This window comes from Ascaphus truei, chromosome 8 (genome assembly GCF_040206685.1).
Source record: "Ascaphus truei isolate aAscTru1 chromosome 8, aAscTru1.hap1, whole genome shotgun sequence".
NCBI classification, from domain to species: Eukaryota; Metazoa; Chordata; class Amphibia; order Anura; family Ascaphidae; genus Ascaphus; species Ascaphus truei.
In genome coordinates, this window is record NC_134490.1 from 85,079,047 (window position 1) to 85,095,872 (window position 16,826).

Here is a 16,826-nt window from a genome sequence, read left to right on the forward strand (position 1 = left end):
CGTAAAATATCATGATGGTATCTTTAATTATTTGTCATTGTAAATCTTCAAAGTGTATAGTTAGAACACGAAATAAAGAAAAAGAAAAAACAGTTTGGGCACTCAACCGCCGGTCTGGAAGATTTGTGTGTTAATTAAAACAAGTTTATTATCTACATTGAATGTTAAAATAATGGGTGTTAAAAATAACAACGATGCAGCAATGATCCTTCCTTAGAAAATACATTCTGGAACTAGAGAGAGTGCAGAGAAGAGCCACCAAATTAATAAAGGGGATGGACAATCTATCTTATGAGGAGAGGCTAGCTAAATTAGATTTATTTACATTAGAAAAGAGGCATCTAAGAGGGGGATATGATAACTATATACAAATATATTCGGGGACAGTACAAGGAGCTTTCAAAAGAACTATTTATCCCAAGGGCAGTACAAAGGACTCAGGCCATCCCTTTAAGTTGGAGGAAAGGAGATTTCACCAGCAACAAAGGAAAGGGTTCTTTACAGTAAGGGCAGTTAAAATGTGGAATTCATTACCCATGGAGACTGTGATGACAGATACAATAAATTTGTTCAAAAAAGGTTGGACATCTTTTTTAGAAAGCAAAGGTATACAGGGATATACCAAATAAGTAACATGGGAAGGATGTTGATCCAGGGATTAATCCGATTGCCAATTCATGGAGTCAGGAAGGAATTTATTTTTCCCCTTATGAGATATCATTGGATGATATGACTCTGGGGTTTTTTGTTTTCCTTCCTCTGGATCAATAAGTATAGATATAGGATAAAGTATCTGTTGTATAAATTTAGCATAGGTTGAACTTGATGGACGTATGTCTTTTTTCAACCTCATCTACTATGTAACTATGTATCCTAGTAAGAGTGCTACGGTAAGAACTCTGCATCAATCAGGATAACTATGGGGGACAGGATGTGGCTGTCACCACTAGATTATCCTATGGACAAGTATAGTATACTTAATAACCCCACACTGTCAGGGGAACAGGGGGTCAACAATAAACCACTAACCCTGGAGAATAAAGTGTGATATATAATATATGAGCAACACTGACTAATTGAATCAGGTAATGTATCCTTAGATCACCAAGATCTATATGTAGTATAATATGCCTCCTTGTAAATAATAGGAGCTGATCTATCGAGTGTTGGTAGGCGTCAAACAGTATTTGCCCAGTACAGTATAGCAGGTAAAACCCTAGGCTGAGGGTCGTACCCACCAGTGTGATGAGCCTGTTGGAGAGGCTGCTAGTGTATAGGCAGTATACGCTCAGTCTAATCACCAAACCGGGTAATCTTGAGGATATTGATGGCACGAGACATTGTAGGTCAATATATACCCAGTACAATATGGTAAATAGAACACTAAGCTGCGGATCGTACTCACCGATATGGTGAGCAGGTGATATGGAGCCACCCGTTGCATGAGCAAAGTTAACCGCTATGAGCCTGTTGGAGAGGCTTCTGGTATACAAGCAGTATATGCACCAAAACGGATAAGTATGTATTCCTGAGGATATCAGCGGGCGAGACCTTTAGTGCCACTTTTGTTCGTGCAAACGGTGATCATGAACAGTAGTAGAACAATCTACCGTAGTATCCACGAGACTAGTTCACGCAGAGGTGAACTAGTGGAGTTAGTCTGTGGTAATCAGTGATCCAGGCCCTGTCAGCTGTAACAATGATACGTCAGATCAGTGACAGTTACTGTTATATGGTACACGAATATGGAGCTCAATATAAAATATAAGTAACACAGTAGGATTGACTGATGGTTATATGGCTGTATTGTGGTAACCTAGATAATCTAGTAAATAGCTGATAATAGCCCTCAATATCTCAACTGTATCTATCGTATTGCTACACTATATAGAGAATAGCCATTCATAAACCTTCAGTACAAGTACTATAACACAATAGGAAAACAACGCCATTCAGTATCTGCAGGAATTTGTGTCCACTATACTCCAGGCTGGAGACCGGAACCTTTCTGGGTTTGCCAATATATTGACTGATTTGAAGCATAGTTGAATATGTGAAAACCCCTCCTACAAATTGGCATCTCACTTGAGTAAGCATGGCTAGTACAAAGGTCTTTAATTCCCGGGTACAAGGTATGCTGGTGCACTCCAGAAATGTTTCATTTTCAGCATTTGTTATTCCTCCATAATGTGGGATTAAGTCAATGTTCCGAACCAAGTCGGACTTCATCAGGGGCGAAACATTCTGGAGGTGTAAACCATTGACAATGCAATGAACGTCTGAATTCCTGCTGTGTGCTCTATCGTTCTGAGTGTTCTAATTATTGGATTATTTATCAATGTCACGTGGCTTTAGAGCACGTGTGGCCACTCCGGTCCTCAAGGGCCACCAACAGGTCAGGTTTTCAGGATATCCCTGCTTCAGCACAGGTGGTGATTGAGCCAGCTGTGCTTAAGCAGGGACTGATTGAGCTACCTGTGTTGAAGCTGGGATATCAGGAAAACCTAACCTCGAGGACAGGAGTCTGCCGCCCCTGCTTTAGAGGGAGCAGACACCTGGTTAGTTACTTAACCCCTTTAAGGGCACTGACCTTGTTGAAAGCGACGGGTCCTGTTACTTTGAGTTTTTTTGGCCGCCCTTTTGTTTTGTTGTTTTATTCATGGCTGGGAAGCAGGGGATCACTGGCTATTTTCACCACCTGGGGAAACAAAATGGTGGTTTAAATCTCCTGTGTCACGCGGCCCAGCAGGAAGCCACAATTACATCCGTTTACGGCTCCTGATTGGCTCACGTGACATCGGAGATTTAAATACATGGAGGTACTAACGCCACCTTTCCAGGTAAGTGTTTCAGAAGCCAGGGTTCCCCGGAGCTGAAATTGGCGCGGCCCAGCTCCGGGTTCCCCCTGCTTACCGCCCATGTTTTTACACACGCTGCTCCTTTAAAGCGTGCTACCAGTTGTGGGGTATTAGTATGCGGTACAGCTGCTACTTCCTGCTTTAGAACATTCTAGCCTCATTCATCTGAATGGAAACGAACGTTTTTCCCAGCACTGGGTAGCAGTATTTGAATAGGGGGCTCCATGTTGAGAGGCAACAATGCCAATGTGCAGTAAGAAGTATATTTTACAGGGGTACAGAATGCCACAACTTGTTATGCACAAACCATAATTGCTCTCACTTATAAACCTACGTTTGAAATTCCTCTTAAAGGAGAAGGTGTTTAAGAATTGTCTGGGGGGAGGGAGGGGGGGTTACACATCACAAATATTGTACAAACTTTCATAAAATTAATTTAAAAGCACCTTTACAAGAAGTTTAATATGCCAAGATATTCTTGAAATTAAGCACAGTATCACTACTTTTAAGGCACTTAAGCAGTGGTACTAGGACAGGAGGAGTTAACTGTGTGGGATTGGAAGGTGTAGCACGGAGTGAGTGGTATAGAGCCAACATTGAAACATTGCAGCTCAAACTGTTCTTCAGTTTGTACGGTTAAATGAAACCAATTCTCTCCGAACAATACTCCCCCGCTGAGAAAGTAATGAGCCAGTAAGCCCAGCTTGTGTTTAACATTTATTCATATACTTTTATTCAGTTCTCGAAACACTAAAACCTCAACAAAGTTGGATCTTGTATATTTGTTGAGGCTGACTACCATTTTTAAAAGCTACTTTGTCGTGGAAGACCCCCCCCCCCCCTTTTTTGTTGTTTTTCTTTCTTTTTTTCTTCATACGAAGAATGATTCTGAGAATACAAAAACGTTGATATTTTTTTCCCCTGTATCCGCACTTTCAGAAACTGAGAAGCAAGTCCAGAAAAATAAAGCGTTCCAAGTTTCAGGCAAACCCCCCCCTCCCCCCGCCCCCAACATCATGTATGAAGAGTCTTGTTTCTTACATTTAGTGCAGATTTTTTAGTTACACCGAGTGCAGCAAAGATATCCATCTCATACCCCACTATTTTAGGATTTGTAAAAACAACAAACATGGAAGTTACGAGAATGCTGTTTAGACATGCAGCCCATCTGTCTTACAGTAAATAATATCAAAAACATACCTTATACCACAAACGGCCACAACACATTTTTGGCATCAAGCAAGAAAACGTTTAAGTGACATCTTTTTGGGCTGATGAAGAAGCATTTTTGTTTGATATTCAGAATTGTTTTTTTTTTATTTCCTTCTGAAGTTGCATAGTTTTTTCCCCTAATACCCATGAGTTCAATATGTTTTTGGTCTTTCATTCTTGTAGTGCAGAGCAGACCTGCCATGCACAGCAGTCTTTAACATTAGAGATGGGCCCAGGCATTAAGCGGATGTAGACAGTTTAGAGCATTATGCAAATGAGCATATTAACCAAAAACGCATTTTGCATTGATTTAATCCTCAGAGAAACTCTGACTCGGCTGACGATTTTTCAGCAACTTTAAAGGCTCATTTCCCATGGTCCGCTACTTCATGCGAGTGCTTTCTACATCACCATTTGCCATGTCAGATGGTGGCTGACGTGTAAAGCAAGAGTAACCGTGTGGCTAACATGGCCGTTTTACTGCCAGATAGTCATGCAACACACCGCAATGCATTGCTTGTATGATACTTGATTTAAAAAAAACTCATTTGTTTTTGTGTTACCTTTGATTCATTTTACGGAGACTCGTCATTCTTGTTTGGTTTACCACTCCAGAGGTGCTGTTATTAACACACATGTACAACCCTAACAGCATAGACGTAGTTGGGGATGATCTCGTACACTACCAAATAGATTTTACAATAGATTAGTGGGAGCTGCACATTTTGGTAGGCTGCATGCAATGTCATTCTGCTTTCCACTCTTCTATGTAGAAGATATTGAATGCACTGCTTAGAAGTCTCCTGACCTTGATTGCGGCAATGACATGCTAACCGTGCACTGTTTATTTTACAGGAGTGCTTCTTTATGGCCCTCCGGGATGTGGTAAAACTATGATTGCCAAAGCTACAGCCAAGGAAGCAGGATGTCGGTTCATTAACCTCCAGCCGTCCACTCTGACCGACAAGTGGTACGGAGAGTCCCAGAAACTCGCCGCTGCTGTTTTCTCCTTGGCAGTAAAGCTCCAACCATCCATCATTTTCATTGATGAAATAGGTAAAGCCTTCCTCTCCAGTTAGCACGGGCAGCAGCAGACCGAATGCTGCATACTGTACATAGATTACAGAAAACCAGGGTGATTTGTGCTCACTAGGCTTCTAACTTTCATTATCTTTAACCCTACTTAATTTAATCCTCTGTGCCTACCCCATGTATCCTATTTTTGTATTTCGATGTCTATCCCACTCGGTTTGTACCCTTCCCCGCTTTGCCATGACTTTTAGTGAATGTGTTTGAAAGTCATAATAGTTGTACTGGTCCCAGAGTAGTGCAGATGTTTGCATATATTGTGATACCTATTCATCTCCCCAATACAAGAGTCCTTCGCAGATGGGATTGCAGCATACTGTGCTTCCCTTCATGTGTGTAAACCATTCAAAACCACACAAGTTTGTTTATGCATGGAGAAGACTTGAGGTTTTGAAAGCTCATATTCAGTATATTCAAAGAGCTTCCACATTGGTATTTTAGCAATTGAACCCTCTCCTGAGTTTCTTCTGCTTATACTCCTTTTAGACGTCTGTTATTTCCGCAGACTTGCAAAACCCGTTTTTTTTCCTTGTTTCCCACCATTCAGACTCCTTCCTCCGAAGTCGGTCAAGTTCCGACCATGAGGCAACAGCGATGATGAAAGCTCAGTTCATGAGTCTTTGGGACGGCCTGGACACCGACTACAGCTGTCAGGTTGTACTTTATTTAAGTTCATCATATATTTATGTGTGATCTATTTGTAAGGCCCACATATTCTATTACACGGTGCAACAAATGCAACTATATCTTTGTGTGTGTGTGTGTATATATATATTCACACACACAATATATAAACGGGTACTCCCCGCTTGTGAGGGAATTTATTGTAGGATCAATGATTCACACCCCCGCCCCATCTTGTTTTGGCCTAAGGCCGGGGCCAAAACATTGATCCTACAATAACTTCTCCACAATCGGCGAGTGCCTGTTTATATGGACGTCATTTATATTGATGTGTATTGAAAGTTATATAGTGCTACCGATACATTCTGTTATATGGCTGGGTCTGATCTCACCTCATTGTGTATATAAATATGTAGCAAAGGGTTCTTAAAAAGAAATACCATATTTATTTACCATTGCTTGGTACGTAAATAATTTTTGCTTTTTCTCCAGGCCTTCTGGGCTTGTTTGTGAGTTTAATTGTGCTCAGTATAATCTAAATCCCCTTGTATTGTCTCATGACAAATTACAAGTTGCGTGTGTGTATGTTTCATAGCTCCAAGACCTGGAAACCTAGCGACCTGAAACTTTGCATGCATACTAAGGGGCCTACGGTGGCAAAAAAATTCCGCCCCCATATGCTTTTGCTGCGCTCTCTGGCCTATCGGACCTAATGGGAAGGCACTTGCCTGTGTCCGTCGCCTCCTTGCCGCGCCCTGCGGCTCGTTTGGAATCCCAGGGTTGAATAACGCCGCCCGGTGTCACCAATGTAGCTTCATACGGCGTCTCATTGCCATGTCGACGTGACGTCACGTTTCCATGGCAACGCGCCACCGTGCAACGTCACGTTGGTGACAGTCGCGTCGTCATTTGACACTGGGATTCCAAAGAAGTAAGAGGCCGACACAGGCAAGTGCCTAGGAGTGGCGGATTTTGAAATCCCCTGCTGAAGGGGACCCTAGGAGTGTGCACCTGCATGTTCTTTTCAACTTTTTCTTCTTTTTATTAAAAATCGTTAATTCTATGGCGTTATTAACATTTCTCTGACAAGTAAGTCAGCCAGTGGGTGTTGTACCTGGTAGGCTATGTAGCTGGCACGTGAGATCAAAATGCACATAGCCTGCTGGCAGATAAGGAGTCAGATTAGCTATTATTTTTACACAACTCCGCTGGCTATAAAGTTTAGACATAAAGCAGATGAAGAGAAGAAGTCGGATGACAGGTGAGGGGAAAGCAAGAATGCTGGAGAACGCGAGGGGCGGAAAGAATTGGGGACATCATAAGGTATTAAAGGAAAGTGATGGTTGGGAGAGAGATGAGGTGCGAGTATGGGGGAAGAAGAGGGGTGGGGGAAGAAAATTCACTGCAGTAATACATGTTGATACTGAAGTTGATCATTTTGATGGGCATAAGTCATTTTGATTACTGCAACCCGTGGGTGTTGTAAAGGGTTTTATATGTAATCTTGGATAGTGTGCATCCCTCTTATACTTGATCATTCAAATAGATTGAGGGGCAGTAAAGTATTTTTGTAATCTTTCCTAACTAGGTGATCGTAATGGGAGCTACAAACCGTCCCCAGGATCTTGACACAGCAATAATGCGAAGAATGCCTACGCGGTTCCATATCAATCAGCCGGTACGTATTATATATATTAAAACTAATGTGGAAGGTAATAATTGCACGTACAGGAATACAGATCAGAAAAGCAGGGCGTGTTCAGGGTACATGTTACCACTCATGTAAACTTCCGTCGTCCTGTGGCTCTGGCCGAATTGGGTTGGAGTGTCACTGGATCACGACTCTGGGGACCTCAGTTGGATGTGCCTCCTTGGCGTTCAGGTTACGGAAGGTTTATGGCGGAAGAAAAACGCAGCACAAAGTCCCACACTCCCGGCTAGAGGACACTACCATCCTCAATGGATGCCTTAGCTCCGGTGCCCCATCGCGGGTCCGCTGACGTCTCTGGATTGCGCCTCTATTACGCGACCATCCAGCGCTGTCTCAGTGTGAGCAACAAGTGACATGGGGACAATAATGTAAGATTGCAGTTGCCTCAACCGTCCTACGTGTTTCTTAGAGTGAATCTACTTCTTCAGGAATAATTGCTAGGCATATACAGATGGTATTTAGACCCTATCTCTGTCATTGATTGGTCGATTTTTCCCCCTGAGCGACCAATCAGAACAGAGTTGACATGGATATATGCATGATTACAATCACTTTATACAGTTACATATATGTTTTATTAACAATAAGAGTTACATTTACAAGTAAATACAATTTATATCAAAACATCCTAAGTCAAGATATTGCAAAATTGGATGCTGCAAGATAAAGAAATATATCATTAGCATCATAGACAATAATTATTTAAACTGGCAACTAAAATAACTCACAAGAGAGTGAGAAGTTATAATCCATGACAGTGGTATTCAAAGAATAATGGATTACAACCTTTAGTACCGTCCCCACCAGGAGAAATAAAATGGCAAAATGGCGCATGAAATCTCCCTGGTTACGCTGCAGCGTCATTCGTTTGGTCCACGTCACGTTTGGAATTGAAATCACTAGTGTGTACCTGTGCTGGCGATCCCGGGATGTGTCTCAGGAGCCAGGTGTTCCCCGGAATTTAAATGAACGCGGTTCAGCTCAGGAACGGCAACATTTGGGAAACCGTGATCATAACATGATCTCATTTGCAATAAATGATCAAAAACCATATTACATTGGTTCAACAAAGACTTTACATTTTAGAAAGGCAGATTTTAATAAATTGAAGGAATAATCTACAAGGAATACATTAAGATGCGTTTTTTTCAGGGAAAAATGTAAAACTTAAATGGGCAGTCTAATACATTGTTAGAAAAGGCACTTATCAGTTTATATATACCCTTTGGTTTAAACTTGTTTCTTTTATATTTATTACCAATGTGGCTAAATAAACGGGAGGAAATGGCAAGGAAGAGGCGGGCATTTAGATTCTTAAAGTCAGAAGGGACAGAGGATCATATCAGAATTGCCGTATTTCCTTGATTGTAAGGTGCCATCGATTGTAAGACGCACCATTGATTTGATCACAATTTTCGGGGGGGGGGGCGGAAAGAGAACACTACAATATGATTAATACAGTGATTTAAGCACCACTCGTGCTCCAGCACGGATATCTTAAAGAGGCATGAAATTAGAGGTCCTTAGAGAAGGGAGTCTGGAATCAATCCTTTGCTTACAAGGTCTATCTTTGTCTTTACATGTCAATGTACTGAATGCTACAGCTCAAGCTGTCATAGATGAATCCAGTGCAGTTAGTGTATGTGCTTCAGGAACAGGAAACTCTACAACCCAGGTGAAAACAGAATATACAAAGAGGAAAAACTAAAAAAAAAAAAAAAAATATCAAGTACTAATGATTCACAAATCTTTGTGATGGGGCAAAAGATCCGGGTTATGAATTGAGATGTGCAAAACTGGCCAAAGTTCCTTCGCAAAATTTTAAGCGTTTTACTCCAAAATTTGATCACATGTGAAATGTTTAGCCAAGTCTCAAAGGGCTAATAAGGTGGCCAAATAAGTAAGTATTCATCTAACTACTGTATCACCAGATATTGATTAAAACATGCTGTTTGACTTTAAGGGAAGGAGTGCTGAACAAAGAATTGTATATACAGATCTAGCTAGACTTGCTGTCCCTGCTGCCGAGTAAAGCTATAGAAATTCTCCAGCAGGGCCCCTTGCAGCCTCGTGTTTTTTCAAAGACATCGATTCTAAGACGCATCTTGATTTCAAACATGTTAAAATGTGAAAAAGGTGCATCTTAGAATCGAGGAAATATGGTATAAAGCAGCGGTGCGCAAACTGGGGGGAGCAAAACTTTTCTGGGGGGCGCAAAATTTACAGAAGCCCCGCGCTGAGCGTGCGAGGCCTCTGTAAACTTACTTACCCGGCTGCAGTCACGCGTCTCTATGGCAATGCGGTGTCAAATGCCGCCCGTTGCCATGGAGACGTGACGTCAAACGACCCCCGTGGGTGATGTGATGTCACATGACCCCGCATCGTCATTTTACGCGACATTAGAGGTGAGGGGGAGGCGTGACCGAGGATAGCAGGCAGGGGGGGGCGCAGCGGAAGGAGTTTGCACACTGCTGGTATAAGAAATGTAACAAAAGTTGCCAAAGGGAAATAAAATTAGCACAAAAAAAAATTTGGTTTGACATCATTTTTAAAAGACCCCCACCACCCCAATACATTTTTGAAAGACCCCCACCGCTCCCTCCCCCCAGTGTGTCTCTCGCTCCCTCCCCCCAGTGTGTCTCTCGCTCCCTCCCCCCAGTGTGTCTCTCGCTCCCTCCCCCCAGTGTGTCTTTCGCTCCCTCCCCCCAGTGTGTCTCTCACTCCCTCCCCCCAGTGTGTCTCTCACTCCCTCCCCCCAGTGTGTCTCTCACTCCCTCCCCCCAGTGTCTCTCACTCCCTCCCCCCAGTGTGTCTCTCACTCCCTCCCCCCAGTGTGTCACTCCCTCCCCCCAATGTCTCTCACTCTCCCTTCCCTCCTGTGTGTTTCTCCCTTCCCTCCAGTCTCTCTTACCTCCCCCCAGTGTGTCTCACTCCCTCCCCCAGTGTCTCTCCATCACCTCAGTGTCTCTCCGTCCAGCCAGTGTGTCACTTCTTCCCCCCAGTGTCTCCATCACTCTCCCTCCCCAGTCTCTCTCACTCTCCCTTCCCTCCAGTGTCTCTCTCACCTTCCCCCAATATGTCTCACACCCCCATGTCTCTCTTTCACCCCCCCCCTGCCCATGCCACTCTTACACAATGACACGCTCACACACGCTCTCGCTCTCGCTCTCACACTCACACACACCTTATAACACTGCATGCAGCAAAGCAGACGAGGTGCTGCATGAGCTGTGCAGCACAACGCCACCTAATGCCTGACTGAGAAATTGCAGCTACAGACAGACTGCTTTTTTGAGGGGGAAATCCGGCACAGTGAGTGCAGGCGGCACAGTGAGTGCCGGCGGCCCCTCCGTAGGCGGAACCCCTGGGACTGCTGCGCGGAACCCCATTTGGGAAACGCTGTCCTATATTAATGAACAATTGGTTAACTGAGGAAGAAGTGCTTAGACAGCTTGATAAAATGAAAGTAAATAAAGCACCTATCCCTGATGGCATACAGCCAAGAGTTCTTAAGGAGCCAAATGCATTTAATATTCAAGGACTCCATTTCCAGGCTCGGTACTACAAGATTAGCGTAAAGCAGGCATGGTACCTATATTTAAAAAAAGAGCAAGATCATAATTGGGGAATTACAGACCTGTAACACTGACATCAATAGGGGGGCAACTACTTGAAGGGTCTCTGATTGAGCCACCTGTGCTGAGGCTGGGATATCCTGAAAACCTGACACCTTGGGGGGGGCGGGGGTGGGGGGCTAGAGGACTGGAGTTGAGTACCACTGCAGTAAGGATTATCAAAATAAATTGTGATGGTGGAGTCCTAAAAATCTTTATCTGTACAACAAGATGTCTCTTTTTCTTTTCAGGCTATGAGACAACGAGAGGCAATCCTTGGTCTGATCTTGAAAAACGAAAATGTAAGCAAAGTCGTTTTTGTGTCCGTGACGTCACTCGGGTCGAACGTCCCGGTTCCATGCCTGTAAAATATGCGCATTAACCCTTTTGCTGCTCGCGAGTCATTGGAAAGCTCTGCATTTCAGGCCACCGGACCTACGACACTTCCGCGTCATGTGACCGCTTCTGGAGCGATCACGTGATGCAGCTTCTCCCCCCGGATATAGGAACCGATGAGACTTTATCATAATACGGAGCAATGCATTGTTACCCCCTCCTGGGGGGGGGGGGGGACGACGACACTGGTTTAACTCTGCCCAATTTGTGTTTTCTTTCTGTTTAGCTGCAATTTAAATATTTGTGAAATAGTCAAGTAGTGTGTTTTATCGGCGATAAATGCACAGATTTACGAAATGGAGCAAATGATTGCTTCACTGGGATGGCCTGAAAGGTGCATTACAGTTCTGCACCACAGAGCAAATATGGTCTGAAGTGATTTAAAATCATTATGTGGCTAACACATCTGACTTTCCCTGCCTCTGTGTGATGCCCCTCACGTGATCCCCTGAATTATTGCAGTTTCCTGTGTTACTAATACACTTCACAGAGAAGCAGTATAGATTTACATTCGTGTGCCTTCATAACTAAGCTTTTGACCCCACATTTGAAACCTTAATAAACAAGCGAAGAAGTAAAACGTCAGTTCAGTGTTGAGAGTTTTCCCTTGACTGCGTCTCGTCTGCAATGTGCAAAAAGCCATGCTTCAAAATCTATTCCCTCTCATTGAAAAGGTGGACGAACATATGGATTTGCTGGAAATTGCTCGAGGAACTGATGGGTTTTCCGGAAGCGACCTGAAGGAAATGTGTCGGGACGCAGCACTTCTGTGCGTCAGAGAATGTGTGAACAGCACTTCAGAAGAAAGGTGTGTATACATTCACATACAGTAGTTGCACTAATGAGAAGACATTGTACACATAGTACAAGTGCAGTGGCAATCTGTTGGTACAGAAAAAAACCAATTGGACGTGAAGGGCAGTTCGTTATTGCTGGGTCGAGTGCGTAGGTGTCGTATTAAAAAGAAATGATGGATGCAGGCTGCTATTTGCTAAGTTCTGCACCATGTTTTAAATGTCTCCTCTGTGCGATAAACTACATGCTAAAGATACACCAAGGTAAATGAAAAGGTAATACTGTATGTGTAATTGATGCCTGGAACAAAATCAGACCAGTATGAAGAAGTTTTAATCATTTTTGAAAGTTGTCTTGGAAATGTTTTTGAAACATTACAAGTTGGAACCTGGAAGTTTTAGATCCCTAATTTCCTTTTGTTTGTTTTTTTCCCCCCTTGCTACATGTTAATTACCATCACTCCTAAATATTTTTCTGATATGAAAGAAACAGAAATGCTCATATCATCATCATCAAGCTGGGGCTAAAGCCATCTGTGCGTCCTTTACCCCGCGCTGTGCCCATCCTCTCCTTTAGCAATGAAGATAAATCACTTTGCTGCTATTGAGGTTACAATGCGCTTCCTATCTGACCGTGCAGGTGTTATATTTGGACCTCAGTCTGTGCATCCTGCGTAGCGTCAGTGATACCTTGTGCATTTGTAGTCACGCTTTTGCCTTGGGGGGGGGGGGGGAACCTGATTAATTCCTTGTTCCAAATTTTTGTTCCTTCTAGTTTTTATGAGGAGATTCGACCGATACAACAACAGGATATGATGAGGGCCATTGAAAAGATGAAGAAATCAAAGAATGCGACAAATCCGGGTGTTTTAATGCACGTTAGTTTGGACTAACAAGTCATTTCAGTGCGTGACATCCTAGCTGTACTGGTTGCTAGAAAGAAGTCAGCCAGGGAACACTGGGCAAGGGGGAGATTCTTGTCCTTTTGAAAAAGGGACTTTGTTCTGTTGAACACTTTTTATGAACTTAAACCTAAGTTATTGAACATTAGTTTCCATTGTCAATAAAATCTTTGTAAAAGGCAGGGAGATGGAGACCTTATGACAGGGCTGAGCTGCAGGAGCACTGCCATTCATGGCCATAGTGGGTAAGGAATGCTACTCCATGAGACACCTTCCGCGCTGGAAGACACCTTGCAGCCCATGTACTTGATTGAGCCATATTCCTAAGTCGTGCTGGAAGGTGTCGTCTGGAATAGTGCTGCTTAAAGTGCGCTTGACTGACACTTATTCAAGGGGCTTGTGCTTATTGTCCTGATTGTTTCATTACCCAGTGGGGTAAACGCATTCATATATGTATATCTCATATAAATATATACATGTATAGTTTATCTGTACATGTGCATATGCATAACTCAGTGTGTGTGTATATATGTTTCTCTCTATCTTGATATATATATTTATATATCTATATCACACTAGATAATAAGCTGTTTTTATTCTGTGGGGTGTGTGTGTGTGTGTGTGTGTCTTCCTCCCCCCCCCCCCTCCCAAATGTCAGGAAATGATATTGTTTTGGGGATCTGTGTATGCGTTTTGATGGGATGTTAATGTATGTAGAAACGAAATTGATGACACTGTAGCTCAGATGAATGCGTTATCACAAGGAATGTAATCACCGCGTGTAAATTAAAATGGAGAAATCATGGGCCCATGTTAACCACTGACGCAGAAAGGCTTTTCATGAGTCTGTATTTGAGTTCCTTTTCATTTGTTTGCCTTTTTGTTTTTATGCAATTGCATCTATTTTATTTATTATGTTTGGTCCCATCCCCCCCCGCCCCCCCCCCCCCCCCCCCGTTCCAATCACATGCCAAAAATGAATAAAATAATAAGTATGGTGGAATGACTGATTACTGGAGAAATGATTGTGCAGGTGGTCCTGAATGTGCATTTCACCAGGGGGCCTACGCAAAACATGCATGAATGTACTGCTTATGAAGATGCTAATCATACGAGTACAATCACTGTACTATACCTGGTGAATGGGGATTAACATTATGCCATTTACATTGTAATGTTGTAGTGTGCACTATTCTTGTACACTGGCACAATGACTGGAGATGCATGTTAGACTTCTTCAATGAACTGTTGTAGCTGTAATCCTTTTGATCAACTCTTTTTAAAGGGGCATATATATATGTAATTTTTTTTTTTTTTTTCAATTTGTCCATGTAATTGGCTTATTTTAGAAAGATTAATGTCCCCATTTATTTGTTTCTTGTGTTTTTCATGGCTACTTAATTCAAATGTTATCTGGTAATTATTGTTCATTTCCCAATATCTCTGTAAACGAATTATGCAGCCATCAGCCAAACAATACATCAATAAAGAAAGGACCGCATGAGCAAACTCCCTACATATGCAACGGTTTACAAACAATTGGCTAAATATCATAAAAATCCTCCAAAGCATTCAATGTTAAAAAGAAATACTTCTGTGATTTACAAATCCATTCCCTAAATGTAACCTAATGAGCATACTACAGCTACCTGTTCCCTTTGGTCCTTAGAGGGACTGCCCCTTTAATGGGAATGAATTTACACAAACTGTTTAGTAAATATCTGAAATCCCTGTGTTGTAAACTCCAAATCTGTTGTGGTATTGTGCATTAATTGATGTTAATCTGTTTATGCTTTATATTGTCCTACACCTGAGCGGACCATACAATGGAACATGGCTTATTTCTAGATAAGTACAAAGAGTTTGATATAGCTGCAGAAATTCTAGTGCACCAGAGCTAAAATAGGCATTGTTGGATCAAATAAAGTTGGTGACCGCAAACCAGATGGACAAAGTGCTGGATAAATGAACAAATAAATGTATGGTAGAAGTATTACAAAAATACCGATGTAATTTCCGAAGTTCACGACTAACTTGAGGACCTGATGTAGTACATCAGTCAACTTTTCTTCATTCATAATGATGTCCTTTTAAACCTTGTTTGTCAACGAGCTTCTAATCTAACACCCATTCCCTGCACTAATATATTAGTACATGCACGGCATTTCCCATGCTACAGGGTACCATTCTTTACGTTCCAAATAGACCTTTTAGCTAATATATGAAACCTATTGCTAATGATGTGGCTGTGTCCATAACTGCATTTTCTTTTCATTTTATGATCTCTAAAATGAAGTATTTGTTCCTTTTAAATATCCACGAATTTATTCCAGTATGTGTTAGTGGCATTTAAACTTCATTAACGGCTTTAATATTTATCTTTTCTGTTCATATGAGTAATAAGTCTAATAGTTGCAGTATTGACAAACTGAAGTCCAGTACAGAATCTTCAACCTAACATTTTAATTAAAATACAATATTACAGAAAAACCACAATGCATTGGGTTTAGAGTAAAACAGTTAGCATTGGATTAAAGCAGCAATCCTGCTTTTCTTGCTTTTTAAAGGGAAAATATATATATATCTATATCTATCAGGGGGTCGTTGGAGCTGAACTGTGTTAATTTCAGCTCCGGAGACCCTTTGCTTCCCGAGATATTTACCTCAATAGGGAAGTGCCGGTAGCAGCTCCGGCTGGTCTATGTGGGGTTATCGTAATAGTGAATTTAAAGCTCCCGCATCACACGTCGGCAAATAGGAATCCGAGACATCATCACTCGCAGCTTCACACTGGCCTGCCTGACCAGGACATTTGGTAAGTATTTCGGGAAGCAGGAGATCCCTGGAGGTGAAATTAACGCAGTTCCGCCTAACCCCCACCAGAGGGATCTCTTTCTGTTCGGGGGGAGGGAGCCTTTGCTCCTTTTAAGACGTCATTAGGAATTGGAGTTAGGTTGGCAATACAGTAGCTATTTAAAAGATGACTGCTTTGTTAGAATGTCCATGTTCTCAACCTTTGTTCTTGAAACGCACCGGCTAGGCTATCTTTTAGGAATAACCAACCAATCACAGAGTTAGAAGTGGAAATGTTTCCATGCTCATTCATTGGTTATTATTAAAATGTGGGCTGGCTATGTGTCCGTGGGGAGAGGGGTGAGAAGTACTAGAATAAGTCTTCCAAATTGCTATCCTGTACTGAGATTATTTTCAAACTGGCTGTAAAATATTGTATTTGAAATATAATTTTTATAATAAAGAATTTGCGTCCCAATTCAATTTTAAGCAGTGTGAATAGCAGCATTTTTGTTTGTGTTTGAAAGGTAAGAATTCTTAAAGTAAATCTCTAAGATTGTACAAAATATTACAGTGGTTAGTGTGAAGATTGTAAAAGTGTGCAGACCCGCAACTTGTGGAAATGATTAAACTACTTGTAATTTTTTTTTACTCCATTGGGTTTTACTTCTTTTATATCTACATTCAAAGCGACAGAACACTGATTTCTGGTGCTGATTGGTTATAAGAACTGGCTTAGTTGGACCAGATTTATTATTCTCGTCTGCTCCCCAACGCTTTATTTTCGATCTCTGCCCTCCCACCTCTGCTCCTCCATCTTCCTTGTCTACACT

At 42.1% G+C, this 16,826-nt stretch overlaps 1 protein-coding gene across 3 annotated transcripts in view; it reads left to right on the forward strand.

Annotated features, from left to right (window-relative positions):
* ATAD1 (ATPase family AAA domain containing 1) overlaps positions 1 to 16,482 on the forward strand; it is a 28,290-nt gene extending 11,808 nt beyond the window's left edge. For all 3 annotated transcript variants that reach the window (XM_075612901.1, XM_075612902.1, XM_075612903.1), the window contains exons 5-10: positions 4,926 to 5,126; positions 5,707 to 5,813; positions 7,372 to 7,461; positions 11,360 to 11,410; positions 12,179 to 12,312; positions 13,074 to 16,482. In XM_075612901.1, coding sequence (XP_075469016.1) covers positions 4,926 to 5,126; positions 5,707 to 5,813; positions 7,372 to 7,461; positions 11,360 to 11,410; positions 12,179 to 12,312; positions 13,074 to 13,191 — 701 coding nt within the window. In that variant the 3' untranslated portion in view covers positions 13,192 to 16,482. The remainder of the gene's footprint in view (positions 1 to 4,925; positions 5,127 to 5,706; positions 5,814 to 7,371; positions 7,462 to 11,359; positions 11,411 to 12,178; positions 12,313 to 13,073) is intronic.
* Positions 16,483 to 16,826: the final 344 nt, after the last annotated feature.